The 20344-nt window shown below is 43.7% G+C and overlaps 1 protein-coding gene across 2 annotated transcripts in view; it reads left to right on the forward strand.

The window, feature by feature from the left end:
• Positions 1–20344, forward strand: part of LOC115129604 (neural cell adhesion molecule 2-like) — a 451208-nt gene that overhangs the window by 395617 nt on the left and 35247 nt on the right. For both annotated transcript variants that reach the window (XM_029660150.2, XM_029660152.2), the window contains exon 14: positions 9032–9206. In XM_029660150.2, coding sequence (XP_029516010.1) covers positions 9032–9206 — 175 coding nt within the window. The remainder of the gene's footprint in view (positions 1–9031; positions 9207–20344) is intronic.

Here is a 20344-nt window from a genome sequence, read left to right on the forward strand (position 1 = left end):
TCAACATACAGCTGGCTGATTATACGATGTACCGGCAGGATAGAACAGCGGCATCTGTTAAGATAAGGGGCAGCGGACTATGTATTTTTGTAAATAACAGCTGGTGCATGATATCTAAGGAAGTCTCAAGCTATTGCTCGCCTGAGGTAGAATATCTCATGATAAGCTGGAGACCACACTACCTACTGAGAGAGTTTTCATTTGTATTCTTCATAGCTGTTTACATACCACCACAGTCAGAGGCTGGCACTAAGACAGCACTGAATGAGCTGTATTCCACCATAAGCAAACAAGAAAATGCTCACCCAGAGGTGGCGCTCCTAGTAGCCAGGGACTTTAATCCAGGGAAACTTACATCCGTTTTACCAAATTTTTATCAGCATGTGAAATGTGCAACCAGAGGACAAAGAACCCCGTACCACCTACACTCCACAAACAGAGACACATGCAAAGCTCTCCCTCGCCCTCCATTTTTCAAATCTGACCATAATTCTATCCTCCTGATTCCTGTTTACAAGCAAAAATTAAGACAGGAAGCACCAGTGACTAGATCAATAAAAAAGTGGTCAGAGGAAGCAGATGCTAAGCTACAGGTCTGTTTTTCTAGCACAGACTGGAATATGTTATGGGATTCCTCCGATGGCATTGTGGAGTACACCACATCAGTCATTGGCTTCACCAATAAGTGCATTTATGATGTCGTCCCCACAGTGACCGTACGTACATACCCCAACCAGAAGCCATGGATTACAGGCAGCATCCGCACTGAGCTAAATGCTAGAGCTGCCGCTTTCAAGGACCGGGACTCTAACCCGGAAGCTTATAAGAAATCCCGCTATGCCCACCGACGAACCATCAAACAGGCAAAGCGTCAATACAGGACTAAGATTTAATTGTACTACACCGGCTCTGATGCTCATCGGATGTGGCAGAGCTTGCCACATCCGAGGGTAGGCAAAAATACATCTGCCACGCTGATCCTCATACACGGGGGCCCCTCAGGGGTCAGTGCTTAGTCCCCTCCTGTAATCCCTCTTCACCCACGACTGCATGACCGTGCACGACTCCAACACCATCATTAAGTTTGCTGACAACATGATGGGTGTAGGCCTGATCACTTAAGACGATGAGACAGCCTATAGGGAAGAGGTCAGTGACCTGGCAGTGTGTTTCCAGAACAACAACCTCTCCCTCAATGTCAGAAAGATGAAAGGGCTGATCGTGGACTACAAGACATGTAGGGCCAAGTATGCCCCCATCCTCATTGACAGGGCTGTAGAGGAGTGGGTCGAGAGCTTCAGGTTCCTTGGTGTCCACATCACTAAGGAGTTAACATGGTCCACAAACACCAAAACAGTCTTGAAGAAGGCACGACAATGGCTCTTCCCCCCCTCAGGAGGCTGAAAATATTTTTCCTGGGCCCTCAGGTTGCTATGAGAATTGCAAATGTGTTTTTACCTACTTTCTTAGTAGGGCATCACTAAGCCATTTCCTGTGCATTCATTTACATTTACATTTAAGTCATTTAGCAGACGCTCTTATCCAGAGCGACTTACAAATTGGTGCTTTCACCTTATGACATCCAGTGGAACAGCCACTTTACAATAGTGCATCTAGGTCTTTTAAGGGGGGGAGAAGGATTACTTTATCCTATCCTAGGTATTCCTTAAAGAGGTGGGGTTTCAGGTGTCTCCGGAAGGTGGTGATTGACTCCGCTGTCCTGGCGTCGTGAGGGAGTTTGTTCCACCATTGGGGGGCCAGAGCAGCGAACAGTTTTGACTGGGCTGAGCGGGAACTGTACTTCCTCAGTGGTAGGGAGGCGAGCAGGCCAGAGGTGGATGAACGCAGTGCCCTTGTTTGGGTGTAGGGCCTGATCAGAGCCTGGAGGTAGTGAGGTGCCGTTCCCCTCACAGCTCCGTAGGCAAGCACCATGGTCTTGTAGCGGATGCGAGCTTCAACTGGAAGCCAGTGGAGAGAGCGGAGGAGCGGGGTGACGTGAGAGAACTTGGGAAGGTTGAACACCAGACGGGCTGCGGCGTTCTGGATGAGTTGTAGGGGTTTAATGGCACAGGCAGGGAGCCCAGCCAACAGCGAGTTGCAGTAATCCAGACGGGAGATGACAAGTGCCTGGATTAGGACCTGCGCCGCTTCCTGTGTGAGGCAGGGTCGTACTCTGCGGATGTTGTAGAGCATGAACCTACAGGAACGGGCCACCGCCTTGATGTTATTTGAGAACGACAGGGTGTTGTCCAGGATCACGCCAAGGTTCTTAGCGCTCTGGGACGAGGACACAATGGAGTTGTCAACCGTGATGGCGAGATCATGGAACGGGCAGTCCTTCCCCGGGAGGAAGAGCAGCTCCGTCTTGCCGAGGTTCAGCTTGAGGTGATGATCCGTCATCCACACTGATATGTCTGCCAGACATGCAGAGATGCGATTCGCCACCTGGTTGTCAGAAGGGGGAAAGGAGAAGATTAATTGTGTGTCGTCTGCATAGCAATGATAGGAGAGACCATGTGAGGTTATGACAGAGCCAAGTGACTTGGTGTATAGCGAGAATAGGAGAGGGCCTAGAACAGAGCCCTGGGGGACACCAGTGGTGAGAGCACGTGGTGAGGAGACGGATTCTCGCCACGCCACCTGGTAGGAGCGACCTGTCAGGTAGGACGCAATCAAGCGTGGGCCGCGCCGGAGATGCCCAACTCGGAGAGGGTGGAGAGGAGGATCTGATGGTTCACAGTATCGAAGGCAGCCGATAGGTCTAGAAGGATGAGAGCAGAGGAGAGAGAGTTAGCTTTAGCAGTGCGGAGCGCCTCCGTGATACAGAGAAGAGCAGTCTCAGTTGAATGACTAGTCTTGAAACCTGACTGATTTGGATCAAGAAGGTCATTCTGAGAGAGATAGCGGGAGAGCTGGCCAAGGACGGCACGTTCAAGAGTTTTGGAGAGAAAAGAAAGAAGGATACTGGTCTGTAGTTGTTGACATCGGAGGGATCGAGTGTAGGTTTTTTCAGAAGGGGTGCAACTCTCGCTCTCTTGAAGACGGGAGGGACGTAGCCAGCGGTCAGGGATGAGTTGATGAGCGAGGTGAGGTAAGGGAGAAGGTCACCGGAGATGGTCTGGAGAAGAGAGGAGGGGATAGGGTCAAGCGGGCAGGTTGTTGGGCGGCCGGCCGTCACAAGACGCGAGATGTCATCTGGAGAGAGAGGGGAGAAAGAGGTCAGAGCACAGGGTAGGGCAGTGTGAGCAGAACCAGCGGTGTCGTTTGACTTAGCAAACGAGGATCGGATGTCGTCGACCTTCTTTTCAAAATGGTTGACGAAGTCATCTGCAGAGAGGGGAGGAGGGGGAGGGGGAGGAGGATTCAAGAGGGAGGAGAAGGTGGCAAAGAGCTTCCTAGGGTTAGAGGCAGATGCTTGGAATTTAGAGTGGTAGAAAGTGGCTTTAGCAGCAGAGACAGAGGAGGAAAATGTAGAGAGGAGGGAGTGAAAGGATGCCAGGTCCGCAGGGAGGCGAGTTTTCCTCCATTTCCGCTCGGCTGCCCGGAGCCCTGTTCTGTGAGCTCGCAATGAGTCGTCGAGCCACGGAGCGGGAGGGGAGGACCGAGCCGGCCTGGAGGATAGGGGACATAGAGAGTCAAAGGATGCAGAAAGGGAGGAGAGGAGGGTTGAGGAGGCAGAATCAGGAGATAGGTTGGAGAAGGTTTGAGCAGAGGGAAGAGATGATAGGATGGAAGAGGAGAGAGTAGCGGGGGAGAGAGAGCGAAGGTTGGGACGATACCATCCGAGTAGGGGCAGTGTGGGAAGTGTTGGATGAGAGCGAGAGGGAAAAGGATACAAGGTAGTGGTCGGAGACTTGGAGGGGAGTTGCAATGAGGTTAGTGGAGGAACAGCATCTAGTAAAGATGAGGTCGAGCGTATTGCCTGCCTTGTGAGTAGGGGGAAGGTGAGAGGGTGAGGTCAAAAGAGGAGAGGAGTGGAAAGAAGGAGGCAGAGAGGAATGAGTCAAAGGTAGACGTGGGGAGGTTAAAGTCGCCCAGAACTGTGAGAGGTGAGCCGTCCTCAGGAAAGGAGCTTATCAAGGCATCAAGCTCATTGATGAACTCTCCGAGGAACCTGGAGGGCGATAAATGATAAGGATGTTAAGCTTGAAAGGGCTGGTAACTGTGACAGCGTGGAATTCAAAGGAGGCGATAGACAGATGGGTAAGGGAGAAAGAGAGAATGACCACTTGGGAGAGATGAGGATCCCGGTGCCACCACCCCGCTGACCAGAAGCTCTCGGGGTGTGCGAGAGCACGTGGGCGGACGAAGAGAGAGCAGTAGGAGTAGCGGTGTTGTCTGTGGTGATCCATGTTTCCGTCAGAGCCAAGAAGTCGAGGGACTGGAGGGAGGCATAGGCTGAGATGAACTCTGCCTTGTTGGCCGCAGATCGGCAGTTCCAGAGGCTACCGGAGACCTGGAACTCCACGTGGGTCGTGCGCGCTGGGACCACCAGATTAGGGTGGCTGCGGCCATGCGGTGTGGAGCGTTTGTATGGTCTGTGCAGAGAGGAGAGAACAGGGATAGACAGACACATAGTTGACAGGCTAGAGAAGAGGCTACGCTAATGCAGAGGAGATTGGAATGACAAGTGGACTACACGTCTACAAACTTTTTTTTTTCATTCCTTCATGTTGTGCTGAAAAAAGGAAAAGACCTTCTTTTAAAAAAAAAAACGTTTTTTTCAAGAGCAACTGGCCCTATAAGCCAACTAATCACTTTCAAAACATGTCAACAAATCATGCCCTCTTTTGCCAAGCTCATGTGCGGTCTACTCAGTGACACCCACAGAACACAACTTTTAGCGTTGTATCTCATATTGCAGGACTCTGAAACCACTGTGAAATGAGCCATAGTAAGCTTCAGTCAACCTACTATGTGTATCCTATTGGACATTCATATTGCATTGTACAGCCTTACCTTTGGATTGTGGATCAATGAAATAGGGTCGTCAAATTCCCTCAATAAGAGCTGTGACACTAATATTTATGTAAACTCTTCACAGTTGTGATCTGTGGGTGTCGCTAAGTAGACTGATACTCTATTTCATTGATCCATAGGTAAGGCTGTACAGTGAAATATAGGTATGCCCCCCAGGCAATTCTGAAGTCTAATATATCCACAGTGCAATTAGCAGATGTTTACTTTTATTTGTCCAATTGACAAATTATTGTCTTTTGTTGAAATTATATAACAACTTTCCAACCCTGTTGAGCATTTAGTCCAAATATGGCATGATTCCATTCTTTGTATCCAATTACCCGCTCTTGTACCGCCTATTCATCCACAACTGCGTGGCTGCGCACGACTCCAACACCATCATTAAGTTTGTAGATGACATGACGGTGGTAGGCCTGATCCCCGACGACGATAAGACAGCCTATAGGGAGGAGGTCAGAGACCTGGCATTGTGGTTCCATGACAACAAGCTCTCTCTCAATGTCAACAAGACAAAGGAGCTGATTGTGGACTACAGGAAACGGAGGGATGAGCACACCCCCATTCAAATTGATGGGGCTGTAGTGGAGCGGGTCGAGAGCTTCATGTTCCTCGGTGTCCACATCACTAAGGATCTATCATGGTCCACACACACCAACACATTGTGAAGAAGGCACGACAATGCCTCTTCCCCACCCTCAGGAGGCTGAAAAGATTTGGCATGGGCCCTCAGATCTACAACTGCACCAATGAGAGCATTTTGACTGGCTGCATCACCAGTTGGTATGGAAACAAAGCATATCACTGTTAGTCTAAACCTGTTGTTTATTAAGCATGTGACAAATAAAACTGGATTTGATTTGGATCTATTACAACGATGTTCTTGACTCTGGCTAAAAATAATATTTTCTCAGATTTTTCAGACAAACATAAAGGTTAGGAACACTCACAATGTAATTACGTTATGGCCATGGCCAAAAGTATGTGGACATCTGCTCATCGAACATCTCATTCCAAAATCATGGGCATTAATATGGAGTTGGTCCCCCCTTTGCCAGCCTCCACTCTTCTGGATTGGCTTTCCACTAGATGCTGGAACATTGCTGAGGGGACTTGCATCCATTCAGCCACAAGAGCATTAGTGAGGCTCGCAGTCGGTGTACCAATTCAGCCAAAAGGTGTTTCATGGGGTTCAGTCCAGGGCTCTGTGCAGGTCAGTCAAGTTCTTCCACACTGATCTCAACAAACCATTTCTGTATGGACCTCACTTTTTGCACGGGGCATTGTCATGCAGATACAGGAAAGGGCCTTCCCCCTAACTGTTGCCATAAAGTTGTAAGCACATAATCGTTTGGAATTGTCACGTTCTGACCTTTATTTCCTTTGTTTTGTATTTATTTAGTATGGTCAGGGTGTGAGTTGGATGGGCAGTCTTTGGGTATTTCTATGTTTCGGCCTAGTATGGTTCTCAATCAGAGGCAGGTGTTATTAGTTGTCTCTGATTGAGAATCATACTTAGGTAGCCTGGGTTTCACTGTATTTGTGGGTGATTGTTCCTGTCTCTGTGTTTGCACCAGATAGGACTGTTTTTGGTTTTCCACATTTATTGTTTTGTTAGTTATTTCATGTCTAGTTCCTTTATTAATTAATAACCTCTTGATGCTACCCATCCCGGATCCGGGATCGTGACTACGGCTCAAGCTCATTACCATAACGCAAAATGCAAAAAAAATATTCTTAGAAATATTTAACCTCCACACATTAACAAGTCCAATAGCTCAAATGAAAGATAAACACCTTGTTCATCTACCCATGAAGTCAGAATTCTAAAATGTTTTACGGCGAAAACATAGCACATATTTATATTAGATCACCACCATGTCCCAGAAAATATAAAATTTAAAAGTAGGATTAAAAAAAGAATTCACTAACCTTTTGAAAATCTTCATCAGATGACAGTAATATTACATGTTACACAGTACATTATTTTTTTTTTCAATATTATGGCATTTATATTCATAAATCTCTGTTTACAATGACGATATTTCAAAAAAATGCTACTCAAATGTCCGGAGAAATGATGATAGCTCCGACAGATAACGTCAGATAACAAGCAATAAACATGACTAAATATACATGTTCTACATATAGTTACAAAGATACACTTCTTCCTAATGCAACCGCTGTATTACATTTATTTTTAACGTTACAGATTTTGTTCACTGGGCTATACAATGAGACGGCGCTCAGATATTAGCAGTATGTCTCCTCTACGTTTGGAGTCCACAGAAACCCAAAATAACCACATAAATATTCCCTTACCTTTGATGTTCTTCGATCAGAAGACGTAGAAGGAGTCATACTTACCCAATACATCGTTTGGTTTCAAGTTGTGTGTCTCTGTATTAGCATATGCTAACAGCTTCAGCTGAAATGCACCCAAAATGACTTCTGGTCCCGCACTCTTGCGCATCAAAACTTCAAAATTACATATTATATGTCGACTAAACTGGTCACACTATGTGCAGAATCGAGCTTTATGATGTTTTTAACATGTAAAACAATGATCAGCGCGAACAGACAAACCCGGCTTCAATTGGTGTATCTTGGAAAAGAAAGTTCCCCAAATCTGCCGCGCGCAATAGAGTGCATGTATTTGAGAGTGACCCGAACTATTTAGCCTGCCAAAGGACGAGGGCTCGCGAGATTCTCACAATGAATTTGAAAGCGCCATTTGAAAGCAGACATCGCGCTGAACAAATACATACTGTTCCCAGATCGGTAGCTGCCTGGGAAGGGTGGGGGCGATGACGTCAAAGTTGACCCAACTTTTCTCTTGACATGAGAGAGTTTGGGAGAAAGGCTGCCCTGAGAGTTCTGCTTTACATACAGACATAATTTAAACGGTTTTAGAAACTTTAGAGTGTTTTCTATTCAATAATAATTATTATATGCATATATTAGCCATTTTGGGAAAAAATATTTTCAGTTTACTATGGGCACACACTTCCTCCAAAGGGGGCAGTATTCAGCCCTAGCTCCAAAGCGGTTTTAAAGAACATGAATAACCACCATGCTGCATTTTGGTCCGCTTCTCCTTCACCACAGGAAAACCCTTACAGGAATGTAGCGTTAAGATTTCCCTTCACTGGAACTAAGGGGATTAGCCCGAACAATGAAAAAGAGCCCCAGACCATTATTTCCCTTCCACCAAACTTTACATTTGGCGCTATGCAGCAATCTCTTAGCATCTGCAAAACCCAGTTGTGTCTGTTGGACTGCTAGATGGTGAAGTGTGATTCATCACTCCAGGGAACGTGTTTCCACTGCTCCAGAGTCCAAAGGCGGCAAGTTTTACACCACTCCGGCCGATGTCTTGTGTGCGGCTACTCAGCCATGGAAACTAATTTCATGAAGCACCCGACAAACAGTTATTGTGCTGACGTTGCTTTACAGAGGCGGTTTGGAACTTGGTAGTGATGAGCTTGTGTGGCCTACCACTTCGCGGCTGAGCCGTTGTTGCTCCTAGATGTTTCCACTTCACAATAACAGCACTTACAGTTGACCAGGGCAGAACTTTGACAAACTGACTTGTTGGAAAGGTGGCATCCTATGACGGTGCAACGTTGAAAGTCACAGTAAGGCCATTCTACTGTCAGTGTTTGTCTATGGAGATTGCATGGCTGTGTGCTCAATTTTAAAATACCTGTCAGCAACTGTTGCACCTGAAATAGCTGAATCCACACATTTTAAGGGGAGTGCACCTACTTTTGGCCATGTAGTGTACTTTGATCTATATTTGATTTGAATTTGAACATATAAAGATGAAGTGTATACAAAGGCTGTAACTTATTGAGCATACTTGTTCTCATACTGTCTTTAAAACACACTCTCTCTCTCTCTCTCATCCTTTCTTCTTTCCCCCTCCCTCCCTCCCTCAATACCCCGTTCCCCATCTAACCCTCTATCTCTCTCCCTTCCATATTCCCCTCCCCCTTTCTCTCTCTTTGCTTCTCTCCCTCTGCTCTGTCCACCCTCCTCCCCTTCTCCATAGGACAAGGAGGAGCAGTGGATGACGAAGCTGGTGTCGGGGCAGCATGACTTTGCGCTGCTGCAGCCGCTGCAGTGGAACATGCGCTACGAGGTGGAGATCACAGCTCGCAACGTCAAGGGCCTTTCGGAGCCCACCTTCTACCAGTTCTTCATGCCCCAGAAACCCGACATCATAGGTACACACAGTTGTGGGACCTGCATGTTCAAGCATGCATACACAGACCGTCATATGCACACATACTGACAAAAATCCTTAGACAAACACACACACACAAAGACAGTTCTGCACACAGACAGACACAAAGTTGTGTTTATATTCACTGATACTCACAGATGCCCGCACGCACACACACACATACTAGTGGTGGCTGGTGACACTTTAAATGGGCAGGATGGGCTCATAGTAATGTCTGGAATGGAATTAATGGAATGGTCTCAAACACATTACACAGCTGGTTTCCATGTGTTTAATACCATTCCATTTACTCCATTCCATTCATTATTGTGAGCTGTCCTCCCCTTATCAGCCTCCTGTGACACACACTGCTGGGCGCAAACACATACAGTGCCTTTGGAAAGTATTCAGACCCCTTGACTTAATTTTTTTTTTATGTTACAGCCTTATTCTAAAAATTCTCAGCAAACTACACACAATACCCCATAATGAGAAAGTGAAAATACAGGTTTTTAGAAATGTTTGCAAATGTATTAAAAATAAAAACAGAAATATTTACATAAGTATTCAGCTCCTTTGCTATGAGACCCGCAATTGAGCCAAGGTGCCTCCTGTTTCCATTAATCATCCTATCCTTGAGATGTTTCTACAAGTTGATTAGAGTACACCTGTGGTAAATTCAATTGATGGATCATGACTTGGAAAGGTACAAACCTGTCTATATAAGGTCCCACATTTGACATTGCATATCAGAGCAACTACCAAGCCATGAGTTCGAAGGAATTGTCTGTAGAGTTCCAAGACAGGATTGTGTCGAGGCACAGATCAGGGCAAGGGAACCAATTTTTTTTATTGAAGCATTGAAGGTCCCCATGAACACAGTTCATTCTTAAATGGAAGATGTTTGGAACCACCAAGACTCTTCCTAATGCTGGCCGCCCAGCCAAACTGAGCAATTGCCTCTATGGCTTATTTATTGCCTCTCTCTCTCTACTCTTCTACATTTGCACACACTGTACATAGCAATTGGCGGAGAAGGGCCTTGGTCAGGGAGGTGACTAAGAACCTGGTGGTCACTCTGTCAGAGATCTAGAGCTCCTCTGTGGAGATGGGAGAACCTTCCAGGAGGACCACCATCTCTGCAGCACTCCACCAATCAGGCCTTTATGGTAAAATGGATAGACAGAAGCCACTGCTCAGTAAAAGGCACATGACAGCCTGCTTGGAGTTTGCCAAACAGCACCTAAGACTCTCAGACCATGAGAAACAAGATTCTCTGGTCTGATGAAACTAAGATTAAACTCTTTGGCCAGAATGTCAAGCGTCACGTCTGGAGGAAACCTGGCACCATCCCAATGGTGAAGCATGGTGGTGGCAGCAAATCAAAGTGGTAGACCTTACAGTGAAATGCTTACTTACAGGCTCTAACCAATAGTGCAAAAAAGGTATTAGGTGAACAATAGGTCAGCAAAGAAATAAAACAACAGTAAAAAGACAGGCTATATACAGTCGCTAGGCTATAAAAGTAGCACGGCTACATACAGACACCGGTTAGTCATGCTGGTTGAGGTAGTATGTACATGTAGATATGGTTAAAGTAACTATGCATATATGATGAACAGATAGTAGCAGTAGCGTAAAAGAGGGGTTAGTGGTTGGTAGGTGTCGGGACACAATGCAGATAGCCCGGTTAGCCAATGTGCGGGAGCACTGGTTGGTCAGCTCAATGACTCATGCTGTGAGGATGTTTTTCAGCTGCAGGGACTCTGAGACTAGTCAGGATCGAGGCAAATATGAACAGAGCAAAGTACAGAGAGATCCTTGATGAAAACCTGCTCCAGAGCGCTCAGGACATCAGACTGGGGCGAAGGTTCACCTTCCAACAGGATAATGACCCTAATGACGCAGCCAAGACAACGCAGGAGTGGCTTCAGGAAAGGTCTCTAAATGTCCTCTCTAGCCAGATCCCGGACTTTAACTCGATCGAACATCTCTGGAGAGACCTCAAAATAGATGCGCAGTAACACACCCCATCAAACCTGACAGACTCAATGCTGTAATCGCTGCCAAAGGTGCTTCAACAAAGTACTGAGAAAAGGGTCTGAATACCTATGTAAATGTGATATATCATTTTTTCATTTTTTATAAATGGGAAAAACATTCTAAAACCTGTTTTTGCTTTGTCCTTATGGTGTATTGTGTGTAGATTGATGAGGGGAAAAAATACTGAATCAATTGTAGAATAAGGTTATAACGTAACAAAATGTGGAAAAAGTCAAGGGGTCCGAATACTTTCTGAAGGCACTGTACTGTACCTAGTCACCCAGGTAAACCCACTGTAGAGTTATGAGCACACACTCAAATCATCTTCTACTGGGGTTATGTGTGGGCAAAGGGAGCAGGATCAAATGCAGAGAGCGTTGGTTTGATTAGGCCATGCTGTTTGATAAGCATATCTGTCTGGGCCTCTCAATGTTCCTGGGAGAGAAGAGGCCGACTGTAGGATGCTTATCATTATCAAACAGTCCCCAGAGTTTTATGTAAGACCACACACATACACAAACCATCACAAAGGGAACAGTTTACAGTGAATCACCACTTCCATATATATGCCCCCCTGTGGAGCCTGATTCTTTTTGTTGCTTAAGTCGTTTCTGCTGCTGCTCATGAAGGAGCAACTGTTTGCCTCTCTCATTACTGGAGTGGCTAAACTGCCTGTGTGTGTGTGTGTGTGTGTGTGTGTGTGTGTGTGTGTGTGTGTGTGTGTGTGTGTGTGTGTGTGTGTGTGTGTGTGTGTGCGCTGCTCCTTAAATGGAAAACAAGGCTGCGAACACAGTGCTGAAGCCGAGTCACTTCGAATGGCTGTCTCCTCTCGATAGCAAACAGAGGGTGAGAGAGACCGGGGGCAAAAAAAACAACAACAAATCGTTTACTTTTAATCCCAGTTTATTTCCTGTTGAAGGGTCCAATGAGAGGGAAAGGAGTGGCCAAAATTGATCAATGACAATGGAGTCCTGTCACCTGTCAGTATTCGTCATTAATCGCCATCTATTCAGGAGGTTGAAATGTTAAAGAAAAATAAGATAAATGTATTATGAGATGAGAACTTGTTCTCAACTAGCCTACCTGGTTAAATAAAGGTGAAATAAAAAAATTTAATAAAAATTATGTAGAATATATATGGTTGTCTGTTGAATAGGGATTCGTGACAGCTCTATTCATTATATGTATTACTGCAACCTTCTGAATAGTTCCCTCCACTGAACACATCCAAATTGGTTGACTTTTGATATTGTAGTGACACCATTAAGATGCCTACCTGCAGTGTATCTGATATGCTGTATAACCTCCAAGGATCTACTATATGCCTCTCTCTGTGTTTCTTTTCTAAACAATCTCTATTCAATTCTCCCTCTTTATGCATTATGCATTCCCTGGGTCTGAAATGGTTGCTTTTCTTTTTTCCGCCCCTCCTCCCTTTCTTTCTCTCTCCTAGATTGTCTTGCAATGAACTGCCACTACACCTCCCCTCTCCCGTACTTTTTTTCCATCCATGAACTCCCCTTTGAAAAACGTCATTGATTGCCACTCTGCCCTTGGTTCCTTTCCCTCTATCCTTCTTAAATCATAGCACCACTCACTTTAGACCTCCTGAATCACTATAGAGTCTTCCCTATTTCCCTCTTAAATCCTGTCTCTTCCCGGCTGTTTCTTTTTGAATGATCTACCTTCTGTAGGATTTTTGGCATCCATCTTGGTTTTATGCCTTCATATGTGTTTACCATATGGCCTGATGGATGTGAATGGAACGGAACATTTTGTATGTTGAATGATATGGCGAGTGGTTGTCTCTGTTTAAAGCTACCAAAGAGGTAATCATTCTCCTGTACAATATCATATACTACTCACTTCTAACACACACCAGTGGTGCTGGTTTAAATACATTGAAAAGAACATAACAGAAACGCCCGCAAACTATGTGCTCCTTATAACACCTTTAAAGGATCATTAAAGTTGTAAGTTGAACCACTCTTCACTGGTAATGTAAACTTCTAAAATATTCACTGTGATTTTGGAAGAATACAACATATGCATGCTTAAACTATTGTAGTACAACGCTATTGTTGCTATAAAAATAATAATGATGCCCATTAATGTAACTGCAGCTCTCATGAATTCCGTTTTTTTTTCAGGGGAAAACAAGACAAGGTGATGTACAGCCAATTATCTTGAACACGCCCTACCCCCAAAAAAAAAACTCACAAGCATGTACATACAAAACACTCAACACTGTTGCAATACATTTTTTCATCAAGAGTAATTTCAGTTTGGAAATTAACTATGTTGGGGAAGCAGCCTAGAAATGCTGTGAAAATGTCTACTTTCTTACGGAGCCACTTAGGGATCATGGTGGAGAAAAAAAAGACTGTCAGGCAAATCCGTTCCCTAGTTTTTTTTTATCCATTCCCTCAGATGTTTTATTTGTTCCATGTTCTCCTTGTGTCGACTAATATGTTGTTCCTACTTGCCAAAAACATATGGCAGCATATATATATATAGCATATATACATATATATCATTATATTTAGTAAATTACATGTTTCAAATGGTGATGATTACTTAACATTTAATAGCTTATTTCCAGTTTCAGTGTTTTCATATGCCTCCAAATCATAAGGGCAAATAATAGGTAACGGGTGTGAAAACCCCCTCAATTAACCAAAGTAATTTCAGTCATAACTGAATGATGGACAGTACCAGTCAAAAGTTTGGACACACCTTCTCATTCAAGGGTTTTTCTTTATTTTTTACTATTTTCTACATTGTGGGATCATAGTGAAGACATCAAAACTATGAAATAGCACATATGGAATCAAGTAAAAAAGTGTAAATATATATATATTTGAGATTCTTCAAGGTAGTCACTCTTTGCCTTGATGACAGCATTGCACACTCTTGGCATTCTCTCAACCAGCTTCATGAGGTAGTCACCTGGAATGCATTTCAATTAACAGGTGTGCCTTTTTAAAAGTGAATTAGTGGAATTTCTTTCCTTCTTAATGCGTTTGAGCCAATCAGTTGTGTTGACAAGGTATGGGGTGGCATACAGAAGATAGCCCTATTTGGTAACAGACCAAGTTCATATTATGACAAGAACAGCTCAAATAAGCAAATAGAAAAGACAGTTCATCATTACTTTAATTAAGACATGAAAGTCAGTCGATTTCAAGAACTTTGAGCTTTTCTTCAAGTGCAAAAACCATCAAGCTCTATAATGAAACTGGCTCTCATGAGGACCACCACAGGAAAGGAAGACCCAGAGTTACCTCTGCTGCAGAGGATAAGTTATTAGAGTTACCAGCCTCAGATATTACAGCCCAAATAAATGCTTCACATAATTCAAGTAACAGACACATTTCAACATCAACTGTTCAGTGGAGACTACGTGAATCAGGCCTTCGTGGTCGAATTGTTACAAAGAAACCACTACTAAAGGACACCAATAAGAAGAAGATAATTGCTTGGGACATGAAATATGAGCAATGGATATAACTTTGAGATGTTTGGTTCTAACCGCTGTGTCTTTGTGAGAAGCAGAGTAGGTGAACAGATGATCTCTGCATGTGTGGGTCCCACTGTGAAGCATGGAAGAGGAGGTGTGATGGTGGGGGTGCCTTGCTGGTGTCTGTGATTAATTAAAAATTCAAGGCACACTTAACCAGCATGGCTACCAGAGCATTCTGCAGCGTTACGCAATACCATCTGGTTTGTGCCTAGTGGGGCTATCATTTGTTTTTCAACAGGACAATGACCCAACACACCTCCAGGCTGTGTAAGAGCTATTTGACCAAGAAGGAGGGTGATGGAGTGCTGCATCAGATGACCTGGCCTCCACAATCACCTGACCTCAACCCAATTGAGATGGTTTGGGATGAGTTGGACCGCAGAGTGAAGGAAAAGCAGTCAACAAGTGCTCAGCATATGTGGGAACTCCTTCAAGACTGTTGGAAAAGCATTCCAGGTGAAGCTGGTTGAGAGAATGCCAAGAGTGTGCAACGCTGTCATCAAGGCTACTTTGAAGAATCTGAAATATAAAACATATTTTGAATTGTTAAAAAAAATGTTGGTTACTACATGATTCCATATGTGTTTCTTCATAGTTTTGATGCCTTCACTATTATTCTACGATGTAGAAAATTCCCCTGAATGAGTGGTTGTGTCCAAACTTTTGACTGGTACTGTATGTTTACACTTTGTGCAAACTCGTATTTATTCAACTTGGACAACATGAACAGTTGTCAATTTTGTGTGCTTACCCCTCATGCATAAAGTTAGGGCCATATATAAGTCCAGTAAAACATGGTGCATCCAAGCACCTGGATGTGTTTATGTTGTTTACAATTGTGCATATGACTCATCTGAGGCAGAAAGGAAAGTCATGCAAATTTATTGTGCATCAAATTCCAAGAGGCTTCGGGGGTAAAATGTGCAGTTATGCGCTCTCATCCCTGCGCTAGGCAGGTGTGTATTGTGTGACGTAGCCAAACAGGCACAGATAGATAGATGGCTCTTTGTTCATAACTAAAACTGATATCTATTTGCTTTGTTGCAATGACAATACATTCACCTGGAAATGAGCTAATTGCCAGGCTAGAGTAGGTTGTGAAAGAACATAATATAGAATATAGATATAGAACAGCTAAGGTCATGAACCAGAGCCAGACGGAATTCCTGCCTAGGGATGAGAGTGCATCATTGCACCATATTTGCACCTTGAGTGGTTTTAAATGCCCCTTTACTAATATGCCCTTATGATTTGGAGGCAAATGAAAATAAGCTATTGAATGGTCATTGATCACCACCATTTGAAGCATTTAGGCTGCAATATGTTGTTGGCCACGTGGGACCGTCATGATAGCCTACATAAAATGAAGAGGGGACAAATACAAAATCAAAGGGAACAGATTAACAGAGGGAACAGATTAACCTGGCTGTTTAATTTCTTCTCCGCCATGACCCCCAAGGGGCTCCATACTTTCTCTAACATTTCTAGGCAATAATCCCTGCTGGAGCCTCTGAATATGACAGAAACTCTCCGAAAGGACAGACCATGTCAAGTCACTATGATTACAGTCGTTTGGTTGTCAGGCGTCCCATTTAGGCGGCCATTTTGAGCCATTTGAGCTTTGTGATTTAACAAGTGGCTGATTCTAGGCCCTATCACTCTCCCTTCCCAGGAACACTTTTGTCTGTGCTTTACAGCAATCACCACACCATCGAGCCCAACTAACCGGCCCCATTTCGTTCCACAACCCTAGCGGCAACGAGGGTACTTTGCTCTTTAAAAGTGTGTTCGGCGGTAACGCTTCGTTTGGGCTCGCCATTTTGGAGTTGCGTGCAGGCCAGATCTCGGGGCCTTTTCATGAGTCATCATTCTAGACAAATTGTTGGAGAGTGGTTAAGGAGAGAAAGTGCCTGAACGTCTGTGTCTAATGTTTCTGTGACCTTTAGTCTTGGATGTGGAAGAGATGTAGTATACCGTATAAACGGAACATTGTAAATGCACTGGGATAAAGTGTGAACTTTTGGTCAAGGCAATTATGTCTCGTAACTGCATGGAGAATGTTTAAAATTACATTATAGAGTAGATATTATAATATTACATGCAATTCAAGCATTAAAGTGGAAAGTTATACACTTCTTAGTTTGCTTGAAATGGCATGAGAAGAATGATTTACAACATAGTCTATGTTGCTCCGGACAACACTCTAGTTTTAAACAACATTATAATAGTCTTTGATGGTTTTTCCATTTCCTGATTATTGAAGTGTACTTCAGCTATGTTAAGGCTCTTTAATTCAGCCTTAGTAATGGTGGAGACTCATCATTCCTCTTATCTCTTAAATAAGATGATCTGGTGTGGGTGTGCTGATTCTCTTCCAAGGCTTTCTCTAATGGAGTAGCAATACTTCCCCATGGCATAGAGCACAAATTGGATCCTCAAGTCTAGCTATGATGGCGTCACACACACACCCACTCACAGTGATGTTTATCCCTAAAAACCATTAGCACCCGGCAAGTTTCCGCCCAATCAATGGCTCCCGTTTTGTCATCGTTAATTGACCGACTACCTCTCAGATGTAATCAAGTCCAACTCAATGAGTGCTCGGACCTAATGAGTTGATGTCAGAGACGTAGCTGTATACGGATGGCTCCCACTCCGAGAGAGATGCAGGATGACTAGCATTAACAGACTATCAAATTGAGCCGCTAATGGGCTAATAAATCAAGAGCCAATAGGACGTTCTTTCAAGATTAATCACATGGAATAAGCAGACAGGGAAATTGATATACATCGCCATCGGTTTGATAGGATATAGAGAAGAAGACCAGAAAGACGCACAATTAGCGAATTTTAACAAACTTTGTCATTTCCGTTCTTTTCTGCTACTATGAGCTGATTTGTCACTGCTTGGATTATGAGGGTAAGATCAAAATCTATAAGGTTTAGAGTTCTATCCTCTCACTGGGGCTCTGAAACTGATGTGGTCGCTGTTATTCTCAACGACCTCAGACATAATTCGGCACTCCGAAAGGAAGTAGTAGTAGTAGTTGTGTTTTGAAGCCGAACCCAGGTAATATATTTGGCGGAATAGATTGGAATGAATTTTGAACACACACAAGGTAGGCAGCTAGCGCAGCTAACCCCAGAGGCACTTGACAGCAGAACAAGACTTCTCCTTGTTCCCCTTTTCCGTTTTCCCTCCTTTTTTCTTTATTTTCATTGTCTTCAGTAGAGAGATCTAGCTACCCCGAGACCTTGAGACACCCCAGCTGTCATCGTTTGAACATTGCAAGGCACCTAATAGACATTTGTCTCTGTCAAGATTTGAATTACATTCACTTGGCGAGGATTCTTTTTCATTTCACCTTATTGCACAGCAAATTGGAAATCGGAGGTGCGAAAAGTAAAAAAGAGGTATGTATTTCCCCCTGGCTTCCTTCCTTCCTTGGTCCCGCTTATTTGAAATGTGTTGCTTCACGTCCATTGATTCCCTCCAATAATAAAGAGATCAAACCAGGCTCGCAATGGAATGCAAGGCAAACGACTGCTGAGCTAGTAGCTCAGGAAAGATTGATACGGTTTAATGAGTATGTGCCACTGTAAGGAAAAAATACACTGTTAATGGGTTCTCTCCCTTGGAATGCCCCATTTTCAATCACTAACTATTTCTAATTTACTATATATGCTTTGACAATGTCCTTTCCACTATTTGAACCAAGGTCAGTGAACCATCATACCCAGTCGGCAAATTTTGTAAACTGGTTTCTAGTTATAGAGATGTCAGATTACAACCAGGTAAAAGTGACCTTAATTATAACCCCCAAACTCTACAACTTTAAAGTGATGCAATTACACTATCTTTTGTCTCTCTTTTTCTTCCTGTAATTGTCTTGATCGACAAGGATCTGCCCTGTCATTCAAGAGGCTATAATTGAATAGGAAAGTTTTATTACTATGAATACAAGAAGTTTAAAGCCGTAGAGGGCCAGAGCCACCAGCCTCCAAACCAAAGGAGTGGATTGGACAGGAACCAGGATGTGTGCAGAATGTGACTCAGCACAACAGTATAATACCCTTCTATGGCTATGACCAAATTCTCATAATGTGCTATTTAGAAGGTAACTAGGAGTAAATCAAAGTCATTTGTGTCTCTTCTATGTCCTTAAATTATTATTTTCTCCATATCCTTTGTTCAGGATGGGTTTTTAGCAATCATCCATTATTGTTCTGTTTTGTTTTTGTATGCGTATTCCATAATTTTCTCTTTTCATAACACAATGGCTTTTGTGTGATTATTTTATTCAATGGATTTTAATTGATTTAGTTAAATTCATCCTATGTTTGTTTAACTGTTTTATTACTACCAATGCTGAATTGATTGCATTCAAGGTCTTCACCTCTACCGCCAAAGGAAAACAGCTCCACATTAGGCTGTCTATTATTATTATTACTATTGTCTAAATCTATTGAATCTTTCACAAAGATTTGCCCTGACCAACCTTAAGATTCGCACTCAGAGCAGTTATCAGTAATCTGAACACATATGATTTTATACACAAACGAGTGTTGCATCAAAATATTTAAACAGACAATTGAACTGAGTTTTAATGCACTCTGAGAGCAAAACAGTTCAATACGACATTGCGCAGTTTTGATGAGAAAAGGTCAATAAGGTAAACATTTTTTATCATTGTTCTGTTTACCCTTGAGGATTACTTGCAAAGCAGGGATCTCAAATGGCACCCAATTCTCTATATACTGCACTACCGCTTACCTGGTCAAAAGTAGTGCGCGATAAAGGGAATAGGGTGCTATTTGGGATGCAAGCTAACATTCTTAATGGGAGACAGGAAAGTAGTTACCACTTACTAAGCTTTGGCTCATCTACCTTCAAATGAATTCAGATACATTTTGCCGACAGAGAGAGCCCCGTGGCGGAGGGGAAATATTGATCCAATCAAAGAGGTTTGCCGCTGCCTCACGTCCCTGATGCAACACTAAAACCCACTACTTTAATTTAAATTCCTAGCTACAAGGCTTTCCCTCTCTCTCTTTCTCTCATTCACTCAATCTTCCTCTCTCCTTCTGTCTCTATTCCCTCTCTTCCTTGCGCTAAGCTGCTCGTTAGCTCTAACGGTGCTTGCCACTGATTGCTCTCGCCGCCAGCGTCGTTCGTTCTCGTTCAGGTGTGTCTGTAGGTGTTCGGATCTGACCCTATACCACAGGCTCTATTTGATCAACAACAAGGTTACCGGTGCTTACCAGTGCTCACAATTAGAAAACAGCAGGGGTGTGTCCCGAATGGCACTACAGTAGTGGGACACAGCCCAGATGAGGAGAGGAGAGGAATCTGAGCTAAATGCTTGAGTGTGTATTCGCATAATATCTATGAAATAGATATTTTGCTGGGGTAAAAAAAAAAAATCTATGTGGAAATACCTGGGGTAGCTTTCAGTGAGGGGTATCGTATGAGTATGGTTATGACCACCTTTGTCCAGGTTACCGGCGTAGGTTATGGCTCACAGTGTATGTGTGTCTGTCTGTTTGTATGTCTGTCTAGCTTAGTGATGGTG

The sequence above is a fragment of the Oncorhynchus nerka genome, linkage group LG5 (genome assembly GCF_034236695.1).
Source record: "Oncorhynchus nerka isolate Pitt River linkage group LG5, Oner_Uvic_2.0, whole genome shotgun sequence".
NCBI lineage: Eukaryota > Metazoa > Chordata > Actinopteri > Salmoniformes > Salmonidae > Oncorhynchus > Oncorhynchus nerka.